Here is a 21,056-nt window from a genome sequence, read left to right on the forward strand (position 1 = left end):
GAGGCAGGAAGGGCCCTTGCAGCGAGCAGCACCGAGTGGGCCGAGCAGCACCGAGTGGGCCGTTGCTTCTCTGTGCTCCTGGGCTTGGCCTCCCCCGACAGAGACTTCAGGGCCCATTTCCGCAGGGCCCAGCAGCAGGGGACCGTGCAAGGCTGGGGTTCGGTTCTCTGCCCGGGGCAGCTGGGTCCCAGGACCAGGGAGGGGTCGGGCAGGGCCCTGGGCGGTGTCCGGAGCATCAGGTCACAGGGCTACGGAGGGATGACTTGTCGTGAAGGGGCCATCGGGACCGGCTTGGTAGTTCTCCCCTGTGGTCATTCTTGATAATTTTTTTAGATCTGTTTGAGGGAGGAAATGTGTGGGAGAGGGGCAGAGGGCGACTTCCCAGCAGATTCCCCCAAGCGTGGTGCCTGTTGTCGGGCCCTGTGCCACGACCCTGAGATCAAGATCTGAGCCGAAATCACGAGTCTGATACTTCAACCCACTGAGCCCCCCCGGCGCCCCATTCTTTGGTCACTTTTACTGGAGGCCTTTCCCCTGGGCCCTCGCGCATCTGAACTGAGTCAGCGTCCGGAATCGGGACAGACTGGCCATCACGTGCTTTGCTCGTGCCCTCCAGCCTGAAAGCCAGGTCGGGGCTCTCCCGCCGCAGCCCTCTACCTGCCCGTGCCCTGGGCCGTGGCAGCCCTGGAGGCCTATGCTGGGCACACTGGCTTCTCAGAGGTCTCCCGCAGCATGCTCAGTGGGGAGAGGCCCCTTTGCAACTGGGATTTGAGGTTTGAAGCAGATCTTGAGGCCAAGGAGCCCATCCCTCTGAGGGTCTAAAGAGGGTCCCAGGGACAGACGCTGGCCAGGTGAAGAAGCACCAACCAGCCTCCCAAACCCGGATTCTTGCCGCAGCACCGTTCCCAGACACCAGGCAGAGACAGGACAGCACCGCATGCCAGACACGTCCCTCCGGGGTGGGGACATGGGAGAGAGGAGCCCGAGAGCCGGCTGCGGAAAGCCTCCGCTCCTGCGCGCTGGGCTCTGGCTGGAGTCAGACCCATCACGGTGCTTTCTGCCCAAGCCCGAAGGGCACCAGTCACACACAGCCCACTGGCCAGGCGGGACCGCGCTGAGGCCCCACGGCCCCACACGGGGCAGCCCGTCTTACAGAGCAGAAGCCTGAGGCCGAACACCATTTACTTGACCGGTGATGGCAAAGGCGGGACCCAAGGCCACAGCTTGTCCCAGCCACGCCCGTGAGGCACAGAGTGGAGACCAGGCATCTGACCTCCACAGAGTGAGGCCCATCGGTCTGTCTGCAGACGGTGTCCTGTTGTCCCCTCGTGGTTCTGGGGATCGGAAGTCCAAACACAAGGCCGTACTCTCTCTGAAATTTGTTTGGGGAGGGGGGGTCCCTCCTCGTCTGTTCCAGCTTCTGGCGGCTGTGGCACTCGGCCATCTCGGTCTCATCCCTGCCCCATTCCTGGGTCTCGGTGTCTTGCAAGGACACTGGGGAGGCTTCAGGGCCTGCCCTCATCCGTGATCTCTGGTCCTCATCTTCAGTCCGTCTTCCAACCAGGTCACGTTCGGACGTGCCGGGTTAACAGTTCTTGGGGGACCCTGTTCACGTCTCGTGATGTCAGTGACCGCCCCGCAGAGCCCCGGAGGGATCAAGTGGGAAAAGAAGCAGAAGCTTCCGGCATGGTGGAAGTTTCCCAGTTTGGGGCTGGCTTTCTCACAGTGTCCCCATCCCAGGAGGGGTGCCCCAGGGCTGCTCTCCCTGTGGGAAAGCATGGCGAAGGGGTGGGGCCATCCTGAGGTTCTGGGATTCTCTGCCGCTGCCCCCAACTGCCCATCTCCAGATTGCGGCATAGACAGGCTCCCGGTGCCCTGGAGAAGCCACGGTGAGCGTCTGACCAAACCTTCCCCCCTCGCAGAGGCCAGGTCTCAGGGGACGCAGGCACTGTGGGTAGCCCTGGTCCTCCTAGCACAGCAGTTGGAGGGCACATTCCCCCAGTGCGAGGAAGGACCACGTCTGCCCCCACGTGCACAGAGCTGCTGCTTCCTGTGGCTGTGTCTGTGGGACACGGAGCTTTGGGCTTTCCCAGACAGCTGCTCCCTGAGGCCTTGATCTTTCCCACCCCCGTTACCCCGGTCTGCAAGGGGGATCGGGTAGCTTGGCACATGGTGGCCCTGGAGGACCATCATCATTCGTCTGTGTCTGAGGATCCCCCCACCCCCGTCTGGGGGCCCGGCACAGTCCACGCGTCTGCGCTAGCAGTGGGAGCGGCGCCCGTGGGCAAGCATTGGTCACCCATCTCGTGGGCACAGTCGCCCTGTGTCACTGCCGTCTGGGGGAGCTGTGCTCACGTCCGAGCCTGCTGACTGGTGCTGCCTGCTCCCCTACCAGACAGCCCGCACCGGCCCTGACCAGCTCGCATCTCCAGACACTGCCACACGTGCCCCGCTGCTGCTGGCGGTGGTGGGGGTGGTGCTGAGACCACACAGGGTCCCCATGTCTCTTCCACGCTGCACCCTCGCTCACCCCTGCTGCGGCCGTGCGTAGCTGCTAACACACATCCCGACACGGCAGAGTGGCCGCCTCACCCGCCTCCGGCTGGAGCTGGTGGAGACGGGCAGGAGGGCCAGACGCACAGGCGGGCCCTCCTGCCAGCTTGCCAGGCCTCCCCGAAGACCCCCTGCTGTTCAGGCTCCAGCCCCAGCAGGACACCAGGATGGCAAGGGTGGGCGTGGCCACTGTCCCCGAGCGGCCACCCCGGCCACGGGGCACGTGGAACCACAGACCCAGTGCCTGCTCCTTGGTGCCCGCCAAGAAGGAGGGGGCAGCGTGCTTGGCCAGCGTTGGGTCAGGAGCCTGGAGTAGTTGCGGGTTTCCCTTCTGGGCTGGCGTCCAGCGCAGTCTGAGTCTGAACAAAGCCGGGAGCCCTGCCGGGGGTGCATGCACAGCGCCCACTCAGGACAGGTCCCTGTCAGGCCCCTTCCTCTGTCCCCGATGTGCAGTGGGACACACTGCATCTAGAGAGGGTGGCAGGGGGCGTGACAGCCCCGAGGAACTCGGCCAAGGGTGGGTTGGCGGCCAGGAGCAGGAGCCGAATACTTGGCAGAGCTTTGCCAGCTGCCCCCCACCTGCCCCAAAACCTCTGCACCAGGAAAGAAGCCGGATCTGGGGACACTGAAGGATCCGGGTGTGCAGTCCCTCTGTGAGCCTGATGTCTGCTCTCCTCCGAGGGACCCTAGGCACTTCGCAGGCAGGAAGTGAGGTCTCAGATGGCCAAGGGCGGTCGTAGCAGATGGCCCCCCACACTTGTCCTAGGAGGAAAAATCTTTGTGGGCTGTTAGGGGGGGGCTGGCCAAGGTCCCCAGTGAGACTGTCATCTGTGTTTGGTCAGAGCAGTAGCATCTCCTCGGACTCGCAGACTCTGCAAAATCAGGCTATAGATCCCAGAAAAAACTGTCGAATGTCAGGAAGTCCCAGTCGCTGCGTGACCATCTCGGGGAGACGACAGTGTGTCCGTGTGCCACCTTGGAGCTGGTGGCCATAGCGGGAGTGGCACATGAGGAGGACGTCACGGCTGCGCGGACTTTGAGGGCTGAAAGCACCTGGTTCTCACCTGCAGACCACAGGCCGCAGGTCCCACCTTGAACTTTGTCCCCGTCCCGGCCCTGCACCCGCGGTTGCCAGGAATCCTGAGCGCCCACATGTCCCCCTTCCTGTACAGGCCGGGTGCTGGCCCCCAAAAGTGACCTCTGCATGGAGTGTCTCCGAGCCGCATGTGTGTGCACAGTGTCACTACCTTGGGGGGGGGGTTCTAACGAATGCACCTGCCCGCGCATCTGCGTCACAGCGGAGGGAAGATCCGTAGTTTGAACCACACGTGACACATGTGCGTATGTTCTAGTAGGAAGAGGGGCAGGTTTGTGAGACAGTCTTGGGTTCCAGACGCCGTGCACCACATGTGAGGGGTCCTTCTGCAAAGCCTCCCGTGCTCCAGAAGCGGCTCTGGGGACCTGTGGCCCTCGCAAGCTCCTTCGGAGGGAGGGTGGTCTCAGCGGGCTCCCCCAGGCTCTTAGGGGCACCTCCAGGAGGTGTCGGGTGGTGTGGACTGCACACGCGGTCCCCAGAAGGGAGTCCCCCGTCGTGGTCCTAGATCCCACTGTGGGGATCCAGGGGCAGGTGGCCTGAGCCTCTGTGTCCCCGGCTGCCAGCCAGCAGAAGCACGGGGCCAAGGCCGGGGGGTGTGGTGGAGCTCTGCAGACGTGGGGTGTGTGGCAGAGCCTTTCTGTGGGCGCCGACAGGAGGGAGCCGCGGGGGGCCCCGGGCACTCTCCTGGGTGCTGTTGAATGAAAGGTGTGCCGTCCGGAGCCTGCTCTCAGCACGGCCCCCACCCAGCCTGCTGCCCACCCTGTGACCAGGCAGTCCTCGGACCTGCAAGGGCCTCCGAGACCGGTTACACGCGGGCAGGGGGTGAGGGGTTGGCTGCCCTGGGGCCAAGCAGTCTATCTTGAGACCTCGGCCAGGTCCCCCCTGACACCTGTGGGGTCAGCGAACAAGGCTGAGGGCGGAGTCCGGAACACAGAGGAGGGGGAGCTGCTCTGAAGCGCTTCTCCCGGTGGGGTGACAGGGTGTGACAGCAGCTCCCTTCCTCAGTCCCTCCACGAGCCCCCTCCCCTGCTGTCCTTGTGACCTGTTCCTGGGGTGACTGAGGCCCCTGGTGGGGGGTGGGGGAGACCTTGGGCTCCTGGGCGGTCTGCAGATCCTGGCTTTGGGCTGGGGCCACATCCCTGCCTCACCCCGCGGTGCCTGGACCAATGGCTTCTTAGCTGGCAGCAACATGGGCCTTCATAGGCAGAGCCATAAGGACTCTGTGAGAAACGTCCCCGAACAAACGAGCTGTCCACACCCGACCAAGAGTGCAGTCCCGACCCCAGCTGTGTGTGCCTTGCAGGTGGCCTCAGCTGGGTGGGCGGAGTGACTGGCCATGTCCTGTGTCCCCAGAGCCGGGGCTTTGGGAGCACTGGAGAAGCATGGGGCTCATGGGCAGGCTGGTCCCTTGTTACGGGGCAGGTGGTTCTGGGCCGGAGCATCAGAAAGAGCCTGATAGCCAGGGTCCCCCCCAAGACCCCCATTCCCCTTCATGTGTGCCACTGTGGGTGGTGGACCCAAACCCCTGTGGAGAAAGGGTCGTCGCGGTTGTATTTGAGGGGAAGTGTGAGACAGGACCATCCTGGTTTGGGACGGGCCCTAAATCCAGTGACGGGCGTCCCAGTAAGATAGAGGGGGGACCCAGCAGAGAAGCCACAGGAGGACGGGGCGGACACTGGGGCGGTGTGACCGCACATCAGGACCCCCGGGCCACTCCCGGTGGAAACGGTCTGCAGAGAGGTGGACGGAGCCCCGCCGGGCCCTGCTGTCGTCTGTCTGGGCGGACACCAAGGCCGCGATGCCCCCAGGGATGGCTGTCCGGGAGGGGCCGGCCCTCAGAGCCCCATCACGTACTGTCACCATCTCTGGGGTGGGCAGGTTCCAGGGACACATCGGTGTCACCCGTGAGAAGTTTCCTGCTGATGCTTGGCCACCAGGTCCCGCTGTGAACACTGTCCCACCGCGAGGAACCTGGCTCTAGGGTCAGCAGCCTGAGATCCTCGGCGCCAAGACTGCAGCCCAGGTGTCCCTGACCTGGGGCTTGTGTCACGGGCTCTGTGGGGGTGTCCTCCGAGATGACCTGGGCTGACCAGCCCCCCTTCTGCCCCAGTGAACTGCAGGTGGGCGCACATGTGCCTCCGCTCGTGGGCGTCCCGCCCCTCAGCGCCTAGTCCGGGGCTTAGAGTGATCGACGGTCTGTAGCACTGCCTCCCGCTCGAGGGGCGTCTTGGAGGCCCGTCCCCCGGGTCCCCTGTACCTGCTTGCTCCTAGCCCGAGCGTGAGCGTGGGAGCACTGGCGAGGCTGTGCAGCAGGTGCATCCAGTTTGCTGCCATGGAAAGCCTTCACCCAGTGTTTCTGTTTGTGACTGAATTTTGCTCCAGGAACATTCCAGAAGTTGCGGTGTGACCTCCTTGCAGTGCTCTCTAACCCGGCATTCCTTTCTGTCTGTCCGGCCTTTGCCAGGTGACGTGTCCAATCTGGATCCCAAGTTCTCGTTTGAGGGCACCAAGCTGGACGTGGGGAACATCGTGCTGGCGTTGTACAGTGGACTCTTTGCCTACGGGGGATGGTAGGTTCTAGAATGTCAGGGTCTCTGGGTTTGGGACACACGGGCTGGGTGGGCCCCCAGGTGTCCAGAAATCAGGTTTCTTGGCCGCCCACGGGCAGTTCTGGGGAATGCAGCCAAGGCTGTGGAGCTACTGCTGGCCCCGCGCGCCCCGGAGAGGCACCGACATGCGTCCGCGCAGCTCTGGGCACTGCTCACAGCGAGCCTGCTTCCTGTAGGCGGCCTCTGCTGACCCACGTGGAGCGCTCGGGCGCCAGGCGCTGGGCTTGGTCGTCTTGACCGCTCCCCACCAGGAGCGAGGTACCTGCCTGCAGCTCTGGCTGATGCCTTCTGTCCCCTTGGGTCCCCAGCCGTGGCCTCTACTCTTGGGGCAGGCTGTCCTGAGCCACATGAGTGGCGGCGGTGGGTGGGCAGGCACAGAAGGTGCCGGAAAGGGTCAGGTAGCAGCCAGGGAGGCCTTGGAACCACCTCAATGTGGCAGCACTTTCCCTGCAGACACGGAAGCCCATGGGGGGCAGCACTTCAGGTGGCCCCTGAGCCTGCCCATGCGTGCTCGGAGTGGACGGGAAGAGCTGTGCACGCAGCGGGTCTGTGTGGGGCGAGGTGCATGGGGTGTCCCCCCTGCCTCAGAGATGGTGCTCGCTGCCCGGGGCGGGGCAACAGACTGCACTGGAGGACAGGCCCTGGGGGTGGGCAGTGCTGACTTCCCTCGGGACCCGGGGCCCCTGCGGCTCACCAGGGGGGCCCCGCACATGGCTTGGGGATCCCCACTGCGCGGGTCCGGAACAGCCTGGAGTGGCTCCCTTGGGGTCGGTGTTGTTTTCCCTAAGCGCTGTGTGAGGGACGGGTGGTGAAATTCTGCTCTCAATTCTAGGAATTACTTGAATTTTGTCACGGAGGAGATGATCAATCCCTACAGGTACAAGCACGCACAGACTTGTGTTGCTGTAACGTGAGAGGGGAGGGAGCCTGGTTATGTCTCAGAGCCAGCCCCTGGCCGGCCTTGGAGGGGCAGGAGGGTCGCGGGGGCGGGGTACCGTCCTCACGGTGGCCGTGTGACCTGGAACCGGGCTCCCCCACGGGCCCAGGGCTGGAGCGGCTCAATCCCTGGCCCAGGTTCCCGCCACCGCCGCCTGCCAGTTTCCAGCACCTTCCAAGTGCTGGCGGCCACCTTCCCCGTGCAGTGAGGGAAGGCCGCCAGGCCGCCCTTGGATGATGTCTACCTCCCCTTCCGTGCAGGAACCTGCCCTTGGCCATCATCATCTCCCTCCCCATCGTCACCCTGGTGTACGTGCTGACGAACCTGGCCTACTTCACCACGCTGTCCACAGAGCAGATGCTGACGTCGGAGGCCGTGGCCGTGGTAAGATGCCATCCGAGCAGACCAGGCCCCTGCAAACCGCACCCTCCTCGGGAGGGTTGAGTGACGCTTTGCCAACCCCCGGAAAGAGTGGGTGCTGGCCCTCAACCCTGGGTCCCCCTGAGACTTGGGGTCTGCCACACGCCAGGGCCCGGCCTCCCCCAGGCCAGGTGTGGGTCTGGGCGTGGGGGAGGGGTGAGTCCCCCGTGAGTGACGCCTGCAGCCCTGAGCACAGAGCGGAGCTGCTGGGAGCCTGAGCCTCCTGCACGGGCGCTGTGGACCCTGGGCTTATTGGATGTGCCATTCCCAGGCCCAGCAGAGGTGGCCCCCAGACCCGGTGGACTGAGCTGTGGCAACACACAACCCCTTCTTCTGAGTAAACACCCAGTTCTGCTCTTGGGCAGCGGGACTGCGCTGGGGGCCCAGCCAGAGACAGCCGCACTCCTTTCCCTGAGCGGATGTGCTGATGTGGGGACACCGTGCCCAGGGACCCCCGGTGTCCTGCGGGGGGGACAGGTACCTGAGGGTACAGATGAGGACTGAGGCGCAGCGCCCCGTGCTGACCTAGGTCCTGTCCCTGGGGCTGTCCCCAAGGTCCAGACCCCAGTGCAGACCTCTCACACTGAGCCCGTGGGAAGCTGTGCAGGCAGAAGCGTGCCAGGCCCGGCTGTGAGGACGGCCGCGTGGCCTGTTGTCCGGGCGGAGAGCTGGGGGTGCCGGGCTGGGGCCCTGGGGCTGAGGGGCTCCCGCTCCCCGTCTGCCTAGGACTTCGGGACCTACCACCTGGGCGTCATGTCCTGGATCATCCCGGTCTTCGTGGGCCTGTCCTGCTTCGGCTCCGTCAACGGGTCCCTCTTCACGTCCTCTCGGTGAGCCCCCACCCGGGCTGCCGCGTCCCCCACCCGGACCCCCCGCGTCCCCTCTTCCCGCGGCCCCCAGCTAGAGGGGACCCAACCGTGTCCTTCTGGACTCCTCCTTGCGTTCATTTCGAAGCCCTGGCCAGCTGCGCCCCTCGAGGATGCGGGGAAGCCCCGCAGGGAGCCTGGTGCTTGGGCCTGGGCCCTCTCCACTCCCTGCCCTGCCCGGGGGGGTGTGGGGAAGGGGCTGAGCGCCTGCTCCTACGTCCACAGGCTGTTCTTCGTGGGGGCCAGGGAGGGCCACCTGCCCTCCGTCCTCTCCATGATCCACCCCCAGCTCCTGACGCCCATGCCGTCCCTCGTCTTCACGGTAAGCGGGCCGCGCCGTCCGCGCCGTCCTCCGTCCGTCTGTCCGGCTTCGCGTGCTGTCTGCAGGCTGCATGCTGGCTGACGCGGAGACACGAATAATTAGCACGAGTGCTTCCTCACGTCACACTTAGTACATTTTTCTTTTTGAGTTTTTAGTTCCAAAAATTACACATAGTAGTTGTGAACCGGAAGGCGTGGGAACGGTGTGGAAGCGTGTGGGCGGGGGTGTCGGAGCCGGCTGCGCGTGGGCTCCTCCCGGGAGTCCCGCGCGGTGTCCGTGGGGAGGGGGTGTCCGCGGGCGGCCCACGCGCTCCGCGTGTGCTCGTGTCCCAGCCCGGCCTTGCTCTGCTCGCAGTGCATCATGACGCTGCTGTACGCCTTCTCCAGAGACATCTTCTCCGTCATCAACTTCTTCAGCTTCTTCAACTGGCTCTGCGTGGCCCTGGCCATCGCCGGGATGCTGTGGCTCCGCTACCGGAAGCCTGAGCTGGAGCGGCCCATCAAGGTGAGCGGCCCTCCGGCCGGGGCTCCACAGCCACGTGGCTCTGGTGGCTCTGTGCCTAGTGGCCTGTGGCCAGGCAGGTGGCCGTCCCCCGCCTTCCCTTCACCAACCAGGGGTGAGGGCACTCTCTCCGGAATCCCGCGAGGCCAGCGTCAGATCTCTGTGCACGTGCTTCCGAGCTAGACAGGGAGCTAGTTCACGTCGTGGCCGTAACCGGGAACCCTGGGGCCGACCGCGCGCTTCCTGGTGCAGTGGTTCGCCACTGAACAAATCAGACCGCATGTGCCCGAGAGCTACTGTCCCAGGGAGGGCAGAGCGATAAGTGAGACCCCCACCTGGCATGTGGGGGTGCCCAGCGCCGCAGGGCAGGGGCAGGAGAGGCCCCAACCAGCCTGGGAAGACGGACCCCAGCGTGGCAGGGGAGACCAGCTGGGGTGTGGGTGGAGGCGCCTGCCCTGGCCGTGGCCGTCCCAGGAGGAAGCAGGGTGCTGGTCCTTGTCTGCTCAGGCCTCGGGTACAGCTTCCCAAGGGCGACACTGTCTCTCCCAGGAGGGCAGCCATGAAGGCCCCGTGAGCACGTCAGCCATGGCCCCAACCCTCTTGTCGTGGCCATTGGGCAGCCGCCAGCCGGCAGCTCCTGTCCCTCGTCTGGCTCGTGCTGGTGCACGGTCCTCGCAGTGGGCACCTGTCCATGAGCCTCCTCTCTGGCAGAGAGCCTAGCGGGGCCTGGGACGGGCTCTTCTGGGGGGACACAGGCAACCTCAGTGCCCGGGATCAGTCGGCCCTCGCTTGTGGTGGGGGGCGCTACCCCACTGGGGCCAGGTGGCCAGGGCGGCATGACCCGTGGGCCGAGGGGGGCCCTTGGCTTGTCCCTCACGCTCGAGAGTTTCTTCCAGCGTGTAGACGCTGGTGTGTAGACAGCCTGCCGGGGGCTCGGGGGGCAGACGCGGGGTGGGAGTCCCAGAGCGGCTGCCAGCTGTGGGCGTGGCCGCAGCTCTGTGGCCTTGAACACTGTGTGTGGGCCGCGCGCCAGTGGGGCACAGACCACAGCCCACCTGCCCACAAAGGACTCTCTGAGGAGGCGGGTACTGCTATGGGATTCGTGGGCGGCCACGGTCTTCCCAGAAGCACCGGGCCCCTCCCTTGGGTGACCGCGGGTCAGGGGCTGAGCCAGGCTCCACCCTGGGATGGAACCAGGAGGCTGACCTTCCCTGACCTTGGGAAGCCTCAAGGGCCCGACCTGGCTGTGTCTGCGCTCTGTGCTCGGAGCAGCTCCTGCGTGGCCCCACGCTGAGGCCGGGTGGAGCCCCCCGTTGCCGACTCAGAACCGTGTGGGTCGGAGCCCGTGGAGGCTAAGGCCAGAACAGGCCCCAGAGGCCAGAGCTGCTCTGAGCTCGGCCACGACCCAGCGACGCAGGAGTGGCTCAGAGTGGCTGGGAGCGGGGGATGCAGGGGGTACCCGGGGGTGGGGGTCCCAAGGGAAAAGACGCCTCCGGCGAGGGTGTGCATTTGGCAGGGTGGACGGGCCTCGGGGCGGCAGGCAGTGGGGGTGTGGGGTGGGAGGTGGGGGCGCAGCAGCTGGTGTCAGTGCCTGCTCCGTCCCCATCCAGGTGAACCTGGCCCTCCCGGTGTTCTTCATCCTGGCCTGCCTCTTCCTGATCGCGGTCTCCTTCTGGAAGACCCCCGTGGAGTGTGGCATCGGCTTCACCATAATCCTCAGCGGCCTGCCCGTCTACTTCTTCGGGGTCTGGTGGAAAAACAAGCCCAAGTGGCTTCTCCATGGCATCTGTGAGTATCTCTGTCTACACTCCAGGGCCCCAGGGCCAGCCTCAGCTCCCCCAGACCCCAGAGCAGGGCCGTCTGCAGCTCTGGTCTAACACCCCCCCCATCCGGGAGCAGAGGCGCTCCCACGGGCCCAGTGCCCAGGGTCAGCCAGGGGCGGTGACAGGTGTGTGAGGCCCTGGCTTTGGGGCCAGCAGTGAGGCGTTCACGGAGCTTTGGGGAGCTATGGCGTGTTTGGCGGTGGCGTCTTGCCCACGTGTCTCAGGGATAAGACGCTCAGCTCGGCACCTGCTAATCTCAGAACAAGGGATTCCCGAGGACCAGGCTGCATTGGCCAGGTCCTGAAATCCCACCGTCTGTCGCCAGCTTAAGCACAGCCGGCTGACCTAGAAAGGCAGAGAAGGACAGTGTTGGACCCCGGGGTGCCGTCCTGGGCTCCCTTCACCAGCCAAGCTCAGGCCTGTGACTGAAATCACATCGAATGTGGCGGGCTTCAGGAAAGTCAGGGCGTCCGCGGGCCTGCGCCCTTGTCACCCAGTGCCAGGTTCTGCATTCTGTCCGGGACTGGCCTGCTGGTCATTTGGTGAAGCTTTGCTTCCAGCCCAGCCCATTGGCTCCCTGTCCGTCATTTTCCAGAACACGCCACCCCGGGGGCTTGAAGCAGGAGCTCCTCCATCCGGAAATGAGTGCTTGCAGAGGCCATCGGCAGCGGGTGTTGGCCAGGCCCCTGTACAGGCCAGCCTGCGAGTGGCGATCACCTCGAGGAGGCCATGCCCACCCCCTCCACCCCATTGTGGCTCCGAGGAGCCCCGGGCTCGGACCTGGGCTGAGGCTGAGGCGCCTCTCACCTGGCTGGCGTGCGGGCTGGAGCCCCACAGCGGGGAGACCCGCGGGCCCCGGGCAGCTCTGCGCGCATCCGGAGGTTCCGGAAGGAACTCCGGGTCTCCGGCTGCTCGTGCAGCTGTGGGAGCTGTGGCCACGGGGCACAGGGCACGGGGCGAGCCGCAGTGTAGCCGAGCTAACTCACGTGTCCCCCACGCCCCTCGCAGTTTCCACGACAGTCCTCTGCCAGAAGCTCATGCAGGTAGTGCCCCAGGAGACGTAAGCCGGAAGGACCAAGAAGCTGCCGGAAAGAAAAGGCACGAAGACGGTGCTGGAACACGTCACCCGCTTGACAAGCGACTCCGGACCCGTCATCCAGGCAGCTCAGCGGAGCGCCCCGCGCCCGCCCTCCACCGGGTCGGGGCTGGGGCCCCGGTGCAGACTGGTACGACTTTAGTCCCAGAAAGCGAACTTCTGTCTTCACTTCCACGAGTGTAGCGCCAAGAGGAGGCCGGGCCCCGAGCAACCACAGGCTGTTCGTCCGCTGGGGCTCCTCCTTCCAGCCTTTGTTTATCTGTGTTATTTTTTTAACTTAAATTTGGGGTCAGGTTGACACCACTAAGATGATTATTTTCTAAAGAAATGAGGGGAATCGTGAGAGTTTTGCCCTCTGCCCCCTGCAGCTTGACTTGCCTGCGAGGGCCCCGGGCGTGTGGTGGGGTGCGGTGCCCGGCCCAGCACAGGCTTCCAGGAAGGGGGGATCCTGAGTCCCCAGCACTCCAGGCCCAGGAGCAGAGCCACCGAGACTCCGGCCTCCCTGTGCGGACCTCCGAGTTGCACTGGCAGACAGACGGCAGCCCAGACCGACCGCACACTTGGCTTTCTTTTGTTGTTGTTGTAGATGTAGTGACTTTAGCAAAAACTAATCTTGGGACTTAGTCTCTTTGCCTTAAAGATCCAAGGGTGGATCCCTCCCTGACCCCCGGAAGAGAAGAGAGAAGGTCACTAGAACAGCTGCTTTCCGAGAGTAACCCCAGCCCCAGCTCAGTGGAAGGCAGGTTCCTGCACCTGGTGTCTCTGCTGGCGGGGGGGCCCGGGCAGAGGTCACGGGTGCCCGGACGATCCCGGCTCCCACCCATGTGCCCCCCCCGGGACGGCAGAGCAGGGCCAGCATCTGGGCTAGACCCAGTCACCGGGACAGCCTGGTCTTCCGGCTCCGTGCGTCCTGCCCTGGACGCCATGGGAGTGGAGGCACCACGCGGGACGGCGCTGGGCTGTTCCAAGTCCGGTGCCGGGACTGAACGAGAGGTTTTCCGGGCAAAGACTCGCTCTGGAAATCTAGAAGCGGCCTGGCAGGAATGGCAGACGCCGTGATGGGGAATGCTGAAGGGCTCCCTAGCCGGATAGGCCCTCGAGACCGTCTCCTCCCAGGGCCGGAAGAACCAGCCCCAGGAAGGCGCCTGCGGCTGGCTGGGGCTCCTGGCGCGGGAGCCCCCCACTCCCCCCTGCATGGCCCTTCCCAGGCCAGACTCCATTGCTGCGAAGCTGGGGCTCCTGTCCCTGCACCTGCACCTGCACCTGCTCCTGGGGCTGCCCTGCCTCCTTGGGCTTTTGTCTTTGTGGTGCCCGTGGTGCTTTCCCAGGGGCGGCCAGGGCCAGTGCGGCCTGTAGCCCAAGGGCCGCGTGAGCTTGGCGTGGGCAGCCTGCCGCCATCCGTCTGGGCTCCAGGACCCAGAGCAGCCTGAGCCACCCGGGAGGCTAAGTCGGCCTGTTGTCCACCTGCTTTGTGCCCGAGCACAGTGCTGGCTCTGGGCGGGGTGCGGGGAGCCCACGGGGGCCTTCCTGGGGTGGCCTGCAGGTGGGTGTGGGGAATCGGGGCATGGTTGCCCCTGCCCCCGGGGGGCCCGCCTGCCCTCAGACGCCAGGCGGTGCTTCCACGGCGGCCTTGGGCCGAGGCAGAAACTCCTGTCCCTCTGCTGACAGCGTCCCGGGCACGCGCATCTGTCCAGCTTTGTTTTTTTTTTTTCCTTGTAAAGCACACCCTGCCGTAAGCAGCAAGTGTGTGTTCGTGGACCTGCTGTTTTCTCCTGTCCTAACGTGTCACTAACTTAAAGGATGCTGTGGCACCTCGTGTATCTCTCCTCGGGGCTGAGGACCACCCCTGCCCTGGCGGCCACGTCAGCCCAGCTGGGGCGCCTGCTGCGGGTCGGCGTGTGTGGCTAACGTCTCTCTTCCCGTCGGTGGCTAACCTTTTGCACTTGGTGGGGAGTTCTGGGGATCTTGTGGGGGGGGGTTTTCGTTGGTTTTTAAAGAAAAACGGTCAGAATCTTAAGTACCGCTTATGGTCTCCTGTGTCCTTTGTTTGGCGCCAGACCCTGGGTGCGGGGATGACCCTGGTGTTGTCCCCACGGGGGTGGCCAATCGAACACCTGTTGGCACACCTCGTTCGTTCGCAGATGTGACCACAGTGGCCGCAGCCCCCTGGCTTGGGATGGGCGGTGAAGGCCCGGGAGGAGGCCGGGGGCACTGAGCTGGAGTTCGGAGGGGCGGTTGCAGTCAAAATGCGGGAGAGTATGACCTCCGGCCTGCAGGCAGCTGTGGCTACTGCCATTCCGGCACCGAGAGGGCAGGCGAGTCTCTAGCTTGGGGCTAGGAGGGAGGCCGGGCCCTGGAGCAGAGCAGGACTGAGGGCTGCGGCTCTCTCCACGGACCCACGGACCACACGCTGCGTTCTGAGCATCCGCGTCGGAACAGGGCCTGGAGGACAGGCAGGCAAGGGTCTGCCAGGGTCAAAAGGGCTTCGTGGGGTGGCCACACCAGAACTTTGGGACTGCAGGTCTGGGTGCCCAGGGAAGGGATTCTGCCCCATTCCTCAGACGGGCTCGGCGAGGGGCGTGCGACCCGATCCAACCGGAGATCACCAGGGCCTCCTGACCCCGTGTGGGCAGGGCTGCCCAGAGCTGCTGACCCTGCAGACGCCCCCCCATCTGCTCCGGGGAGCCGCGCTAAACTCAACTCCTGATGCGTCCAGGAGCGCACAGAAATCCTACATCCCTTGCCAGGGGAGCAGGTGGGAAACCTGTGGCTCTGGCCCAGCCCGGGGACAGCTGTCCTTCCACTGAAGGATGGTTCGCAAGCCGGCCCACCACCATGGACCCCGCTCTTCTCTGAGGGGTGGGGGCAGGGAGAGAGGGCCGCGGGGTGGGGGTGCTACTAGGTATCCCCTCCTCGCTGGCCCCCAATTCCTGGGAAATCCTCTCCAGGTGCTTGTATGGAGACTAGCGAGGGGCTGAGGGGGTCAGACCCGCCTCCGCGAGATGTTTCCCCATGCCTGCGGAATTGGCCGCAACCACCGTGGATGTCGGGTTTCCGCAGGCTGCGGAAATAGGGGTCCGACGAGGGAAATGGGGATTCTGAGCCAAGTTGGAGGAGATGGGGTGACCTCAGGGCCAGGTGTGAGAGCTTGGGAGCCTTGGGGGGCCCGAGGACCCCAGGGAGGGAGTGTGTGCGTCCAGACAAGACCCTTTCTGAGTGTCCCAAATACAGGACCCTTCTGTGGGCTCCAGAGTCCCGCAAATCCTTGCCCCGCCCCACAACACCCCCAAGGAACAGCCTCCAGAGACCGTGAGAGTGAGCGTGGCACCCGTGAAGGCAGGCGCACCGTCCACCACGTGCACCAGCCGCACATGCGCCGGCGGTGTGGCTGGGGACACAGGCGCCTTCCCCCGGCAGAGCAAAGGCTCTGAATTCTCACATGCCAAACACGGAGTGCTGCCCTCTGCGCTACCTGGGGTCCAGTTCAGGCAAGACCCAGAAGCTTCTCTCTCCGCCAGCAGGAGCCCAGCCAGGTGATAAAAGTCAGAGGTTTGCAGCACACATGCCTGCGGCGCCCGGCTGAGCAGGTCACTCACAGAACGAGCCTCTACCCATTCCCCCGTCCAGGTCAAAGAGGGCACAGAAGGCTCCAGCAGCTCCCTCTCCCTCAGCAGCCTCTGTGCAGTATCTGGAGCATGGCACGTGGCCCCCCGGAGGCTCTCCCCACCCCCCAGAAGAGGGCTCGGGGCCCAGAGTCAAGGCGTAGGTCTATCCCTGCCCACGTGTGGTCCCACCGGCCCTCCCGGGGAGGTCACCTTCTGAAGCCCTTCAACAGCCCCCGGCTTGAGGTGGGGAAAGCGGCGTGTGGACGATCTCTGACCCCGAGGTCAGCGGGGCCCACTGCCTGTCCTCACAAGCCGCTCAGACTGTTAACAACCAGGCAGCTGACTTCAGTCATCCGGGAGCACTTGCCTGGCCTTCCGGGAGGGCCCAGCTCAGTGCCCACGGGCAGCCGGGGCAGTGGGAGGGTGTTCCTGGACAGACGGCCACCCCGTCCCGTTCCTCTCCCCGTGGCGACCTCTCTCCAGGCTGCGGGTCCGTCTGTGTGGACGGCTCCGCCTCGCTCTCAGGGATCCACCGTAGGAGGTAGGATTGCGTCCAGACTCCTTCCATTGAAGTGGCTGCTGTCTGATTTCTGGGCTCCGCTCAGTCCCTGGCGGACGGCGGCCATCCCACAGGGAGGGATTTGTTACATAAAACCCACGTCCAGACTGAGGAGGGAGAGACTGTAATTGGAAGGCCTGGGCTGTGGTGGCTGGGACCACGAGCTTGCCGGTACCCCGGGGACAGGCCAGACCTGTGCCCGGCCCATGGGGCTGCGGAGTCCCCCGTGTCATGAGCGTTCAGGGCTGAACTGAGAGGCACACGCCCCGCAGGGGAGCAGCGGCCGGGAATGCACAGAAGCTGGCGTGGGACCGCTCCCAGCACACGGGAGGGCAATGCAGCTGAGGCAGCCGACTGCAGGGACAAGTGTGTCCTCACCTCGACCGCGGCGGTGGCGGCGCGACCCCCGTGAGTGTGCCGGGAACCACTGAACCGGGCTCTTCACGTGGTGAATGGTACAGCCTGTGAACAGAGCACATCGCCACGTGGGTCGGGCGCCACCAGTTTGAAAAGGTGGAAACAGGGACGCCGGGTCGGCTCAGCCAGCGGAGCATCTGCCTTCAGCTCAGGTCATGACCCCAGCGGGACGAGCCGCACCTCAGTCTCCCTGCTCGGCGGGGAGCCTGCTCCTCCCTTTCCCACTCCCCCTGCCTGTGTCCCCCCTCTCTCTCAAATAAATGAAATAAAATCTTAAAAAGAAAGAAAAGGCGGGAAGAGTATACAAATGCATTTCCCTGAGGTTGGAAGATCTCGGGGAGAGTCTCGGGGAATCAGCCAACCCGGGGAACCTCCAGGTAGGGAACCAGAGGGGCTGGGCGTGTGGCAGGAAAAGAGATTGTCGCCTGCGCCCTTTTGCTCCTTGCGGGACTTGAATCACACGGACATTCACCCATTCACAAAAACAATACTTTCTGAATGAGCTTTTACAAATCAAGAGGCTGTCTGGGACATAGACACTGTTCTGTGTAGTGATCTGGGGGGTGCAAATTCATTGGGCTGTGAAGGGTTGCGCCCTTTGTACGCAGTCTTTAAAGTGTGCCCTGGACGTGCGGCTGCCTGGGCTCTGCCTTGGTCTCACTGTGCCTGCTTGATGTGCCCGCAGACCACAGGATCCGCACCCCCACCTGTGAGGACAGGGCCAGGATTCAGCCCTTTGCAGGTCCTGGGAGTCACCCGTGCCTTGAACCTTTCTCCCGCTTTCCGAGGCTGGGCTCCTCCCCCCGCAAACCCACTCTCGTGGAGGCTGCACCTCTGCTTCCAACCTGATGAGGCCTCCTTGGCAGGGTGGGGAGGGTTATGACCTCTTGGGGACCTTGCTACGGCCCAGGAGAAGGTCATGGAGCCCCGGCTGGGATGACCTCCAGGGTTCACACCTGTAGCTTGCCGTCCCAGGAGGTCACCCCGGGCCGACACCTCCACCTTCTCCCCGAGCGGCTGTCAGCCCTGACTGGACTTGCTTCTGGTGGCCTGACTCGTTGCGACTTGACACCGGTCGGCGGAGGACAGAGATGGCCCCAGGAACTGGCTGCCTCCCCAGGCTCCCATGGGTCAGAAGCACAAACTCAGAAAGCCAGAGAGCTGCACCCAGACTGTCTCACGGATGCAGACGCTGAGGCAGCGGCCAGAGCGCGTGTGACAGTGGGAGGAGGCCCTCGGTCTGGTGAGCGTGTGAGCCCGGCTGGGACTCAGTCCTCTCCGCCCAGCGTGACCTCCCACCGCTTCCGCTCACGGCATCTTCCGGAACAGCTGCGGGACGCACATGTGAGCCACTCGGGGGTCCCCAGGTGTGGATGGAAAGCAGGTTCGCAGCCCTCTCCTCGGCTCTCTTCCCAGGATTCCGGGGTCCTTACGGCCTCTGCGGAAGGAGGCAGGGCACACCGGGGGCCACCGACGAGGGACAGTGATAGCGTCAGCGGCGGGCTCTGACGGGCGCCGCCCAGGGTCCAGAGAGAAAGAGCTAGAAGCGGACTCGCCTGTGGAAGGCCGGAAGGAAAGGTGCCGCCCCCCACGCTGCCCCCAGCGGATGCTCTTGGGAAGGGAAGGGGGCGCCACACCATCCACCGGAGGATACGTCCAGACCAGACTCACGGAGGACAAGTGTGTGAGCTCTTATGAAAGGAGGCCATCTGACCTCTAGGGCCAGACCACGGTTTTCTGTGGGGGGCGGGGCGGGTCTGGGGTGGGAATTGCTAGATCAGCGGGTCCCAGCTGAGAGGTAGGGTTAGGTAGGGCGGAGGTGTTCAGGTCGCTGGTTTCCCGAGTCCTGGTTCCCCAAAGTCAGAAAGACCAGCGGCTAGACTTCTCAGGCCGGCCGGCCGGCCCTGGAGGGGCTGGTGCGCTACTGTCAGTCCATCTGTGGGATGTGGGATCCTCTGAGGAGGCCACAGTTTCTGTCCTGTGCCCTGTTTGCTCCTCGCTTCTACCCTTGCCTCCGTGAACACCAGGAAGGTGCCAGAAGCAAACACGAGAGGTGCCGGATAAAGCACTTTACTGCCTCTGACACGGAGACCCACCTCCTCGAATGCTCCCAGGGCCTCGCACATTGGCCACCTGCCCACTTATCTAAATGTTGCCAGACGACCTCCCCCTCCCTCTGCATTCCGGCCCGTGATGGCCTTCTCTCATTGCTACATTGTTCTGAGCCTGGGACACACCTCAGGGCCTTTGCACGCACTATTTCCACACTGAGCTGCCCTTCCCTGCCTCCTGCCTGCTGAGTCCTGCTGTCCTCCCATCTGTGCGCCTCCAAGGCTCACTGCGGCTGCTCCCCAGACACAGAGCCTTCTCTCCCCACCCCCCAGCTTTCCCGGGTTGTTGGGAATTGGCTTCTGGCTTCTTTTCATAGCTCACGTGTAAGAACATGTTGGATCCCGGAGATTCCTGGAGACGCTTAGATGAAAGCTATAGAATGGGGTAGGCGGTCCTCCCAGGATCTGTGAGGGTCCTGGCCCACCGCTGTCCTGCTACGCAGCTTTGAGCACGTGGCCCCCTCTCCAAGGCTCCGTTTCCCCAGCCGTGATCTCTTAGGTGGTGAGGGATAAGACAAGTGGTCTCTGACTCCTCCTTCCTGCCCCGTCCCCTCTAGGACACTCTGAGGGTCCCTGACAGGGTGGCCACTTCCCAGGCCTGCTTCAGGAGCCGAGAGCACGTGGTGTGGGGAGAACTCTGAGGGACAGACGCAGCAGCTGTGGGGGGAGCCTCCCTGCCCGGGCACGTGTCTGAGCATGGCAGGAGCAAGAGGCCGATCCGCACGCAGGGCAGGGCCCAGAGGGGCAGGAGGGGTGTGGAGGGCGGTCAGCAGGGGCACTCCTCCCTCTGGACGTGGGGGACAGTGGAGCCCGGCTGAGCTGCCGGACGCCGCAGGACCCTGAAGCCGGGGCTCCCCGTGTGGCTTCGAGCATGAGAGCCTGGCCCAGGATGCTGCGCTAGGGGCCTTCAGCGCGGCTGTGGAAGCCGTCGCGTGTCCGGGAGCTGCGTGGGAATGACAGGGCTGGTGCCTGGCTGGGCTCGGCCTGCTGGAGTGGATGCTGCCTGGCGTGGCCCAGATGTCCTGTGGGGACTTCCCGGGGGGTGGGGGGCTGCGGACTGTGCTCACCAGACACCTGGGCTCACCCCTGGCCCGAGGGTCCGCTCACTTCTTTGCAGGCCACTGGCGTCCGCAGGTGGACATGCTCGGAGGCCCCTGCGCCCCAGCTGGGGGTGACTCCTGCAGCCACCCAGCCCCGAGCTCCTGTGGGGTCGGCTGCAGCCCCTATCATGACCGTGTGTGCTGCATCCTCCTCCGACCAGCGGAGCGCCCCGCCCCCCAGCAAGCCCTCCCCTCACGTCCCTGCGTCAGAGGCTGCCTCCTGGGAACCCACGCACGAGGGGCTGCGCCGGCCACGACCACCGCGGGAGAAGGGGGAGTCGGTGCGGTCCGTCCTCGTACTGTTTGTTCTCTGCTTCGCTAGAGCACCGGTACACTCTGCGCAGGAGAAGCCGGAGAAAGCCAGGGAATCGGGATGAAACGGGGAGCCGGATACCACCCCGGGCACAGCAAGGCCACCGAGACTCCCGGCCGCTCCAACACCAGAGTCGGCGTCCGGCTTCCTTGCCCCGTTACGGCCTGCTGCCTCCTGCTTCCTCTCTTGGGCTCCAGAGGAAACCTGGCCTCGCTCACCCAACACAGGAGCTCAGGCCCATCCCTGGGACCCCGCAGAGGACAGAGCCCGTTCCTGTGGACATCCTGACAGTCCTCCTGCACGGCCTATGGTCCAGGCCACGGTCGGCGTCATAACTCTTCTCAGCGGGTGTAAGCGCTCCAGCCCAACAACCTGGGCAGCCTTAACCCAGCTCTGTATGTATTTTTAGAGCTCTGCCAGTGACAAAACCCCATTCGGATAAATGTCCCCTGGGTCCCCGAGTTTCCTGACCCCTGCCCTGTCCCACTGTGCTTTCTGTCCTTGCTTTCGGCCAAGAGGACGAGCGGTGTCAGGTATGCGCAGCGGCCCTGGTTTCCGAACCGTGCTTTGGGAGGGCGTGGAAATGAGTTCAAGCCTCCAGACATGTTTAGGCAGTGTTGGCTCGCACCTGTGAATCAGCAGTCCTGTTTCTGGGTGTGCGTGGACCCCAGAGCGTGTGCGAGACTGTTTGCAGCCATTCCGGTCCCAGCGGCCCAAAGTGGGAACTT

At 64.6% G+C, this 21,056-nt stretch overlaps 1 protein-coding gene across 1 annotated transcript in view; it reads left to right on the top strand.

Annotated features, from left to right (window-relative positions):
• The window catches only part of SLC7A5 (solute carrier family 7 member 5), a 30,931-nt gene extending 16,691 nt beyond the window's left edge, over positions 1-14,240 (top strand). The window contains exons 3-10 of the mRNA XM_082711545.1: positions 6,114-6,219; positions 7,091-7,135; positions 7,456-7,579; positions 8,342-8,445; positions 8,707-8,803; positions 9,158-9,307; positions 10,915-11,092; positions 12,136-14,240. Coding sequence (XP_082567671.1) covers positions 6,114-6,219; positions 7,091-7,135; positions 7,456-7,579; positions 8,342-8,445; positions 8,707-8,803; positions 9,158-9,307; positions 10,915-11,092; positions 12,136-12,191 — 860 coding nt within the window. The 3' untranslated portion in view covers positions 12,192-14,240. The remainder of the gene's footprint in view (positions 1-6,113; positions 6,220-7,090; positions 7,136-7,455; positions 7,580-8,341; positions 8,446-8,706; positions 8,804-9,157; positions 9,308-10,914; positions 11,093-12,135) is intronic.
• The last annotated feature ends 6,816 nt before the right edge of the window (positions 14,241-21,056 follow it).

Source organism: Mustela nivalis, assembly GCF_964662115.1.
Source record: "Mustela nivalis genome assembly, chromosome: 18".
Lineage (NCBI taxonomy): Eukaryota > Metazoa > Chordata > Mammalia > Carnivora > Mustelidae > Mustela > Mustela nivalis.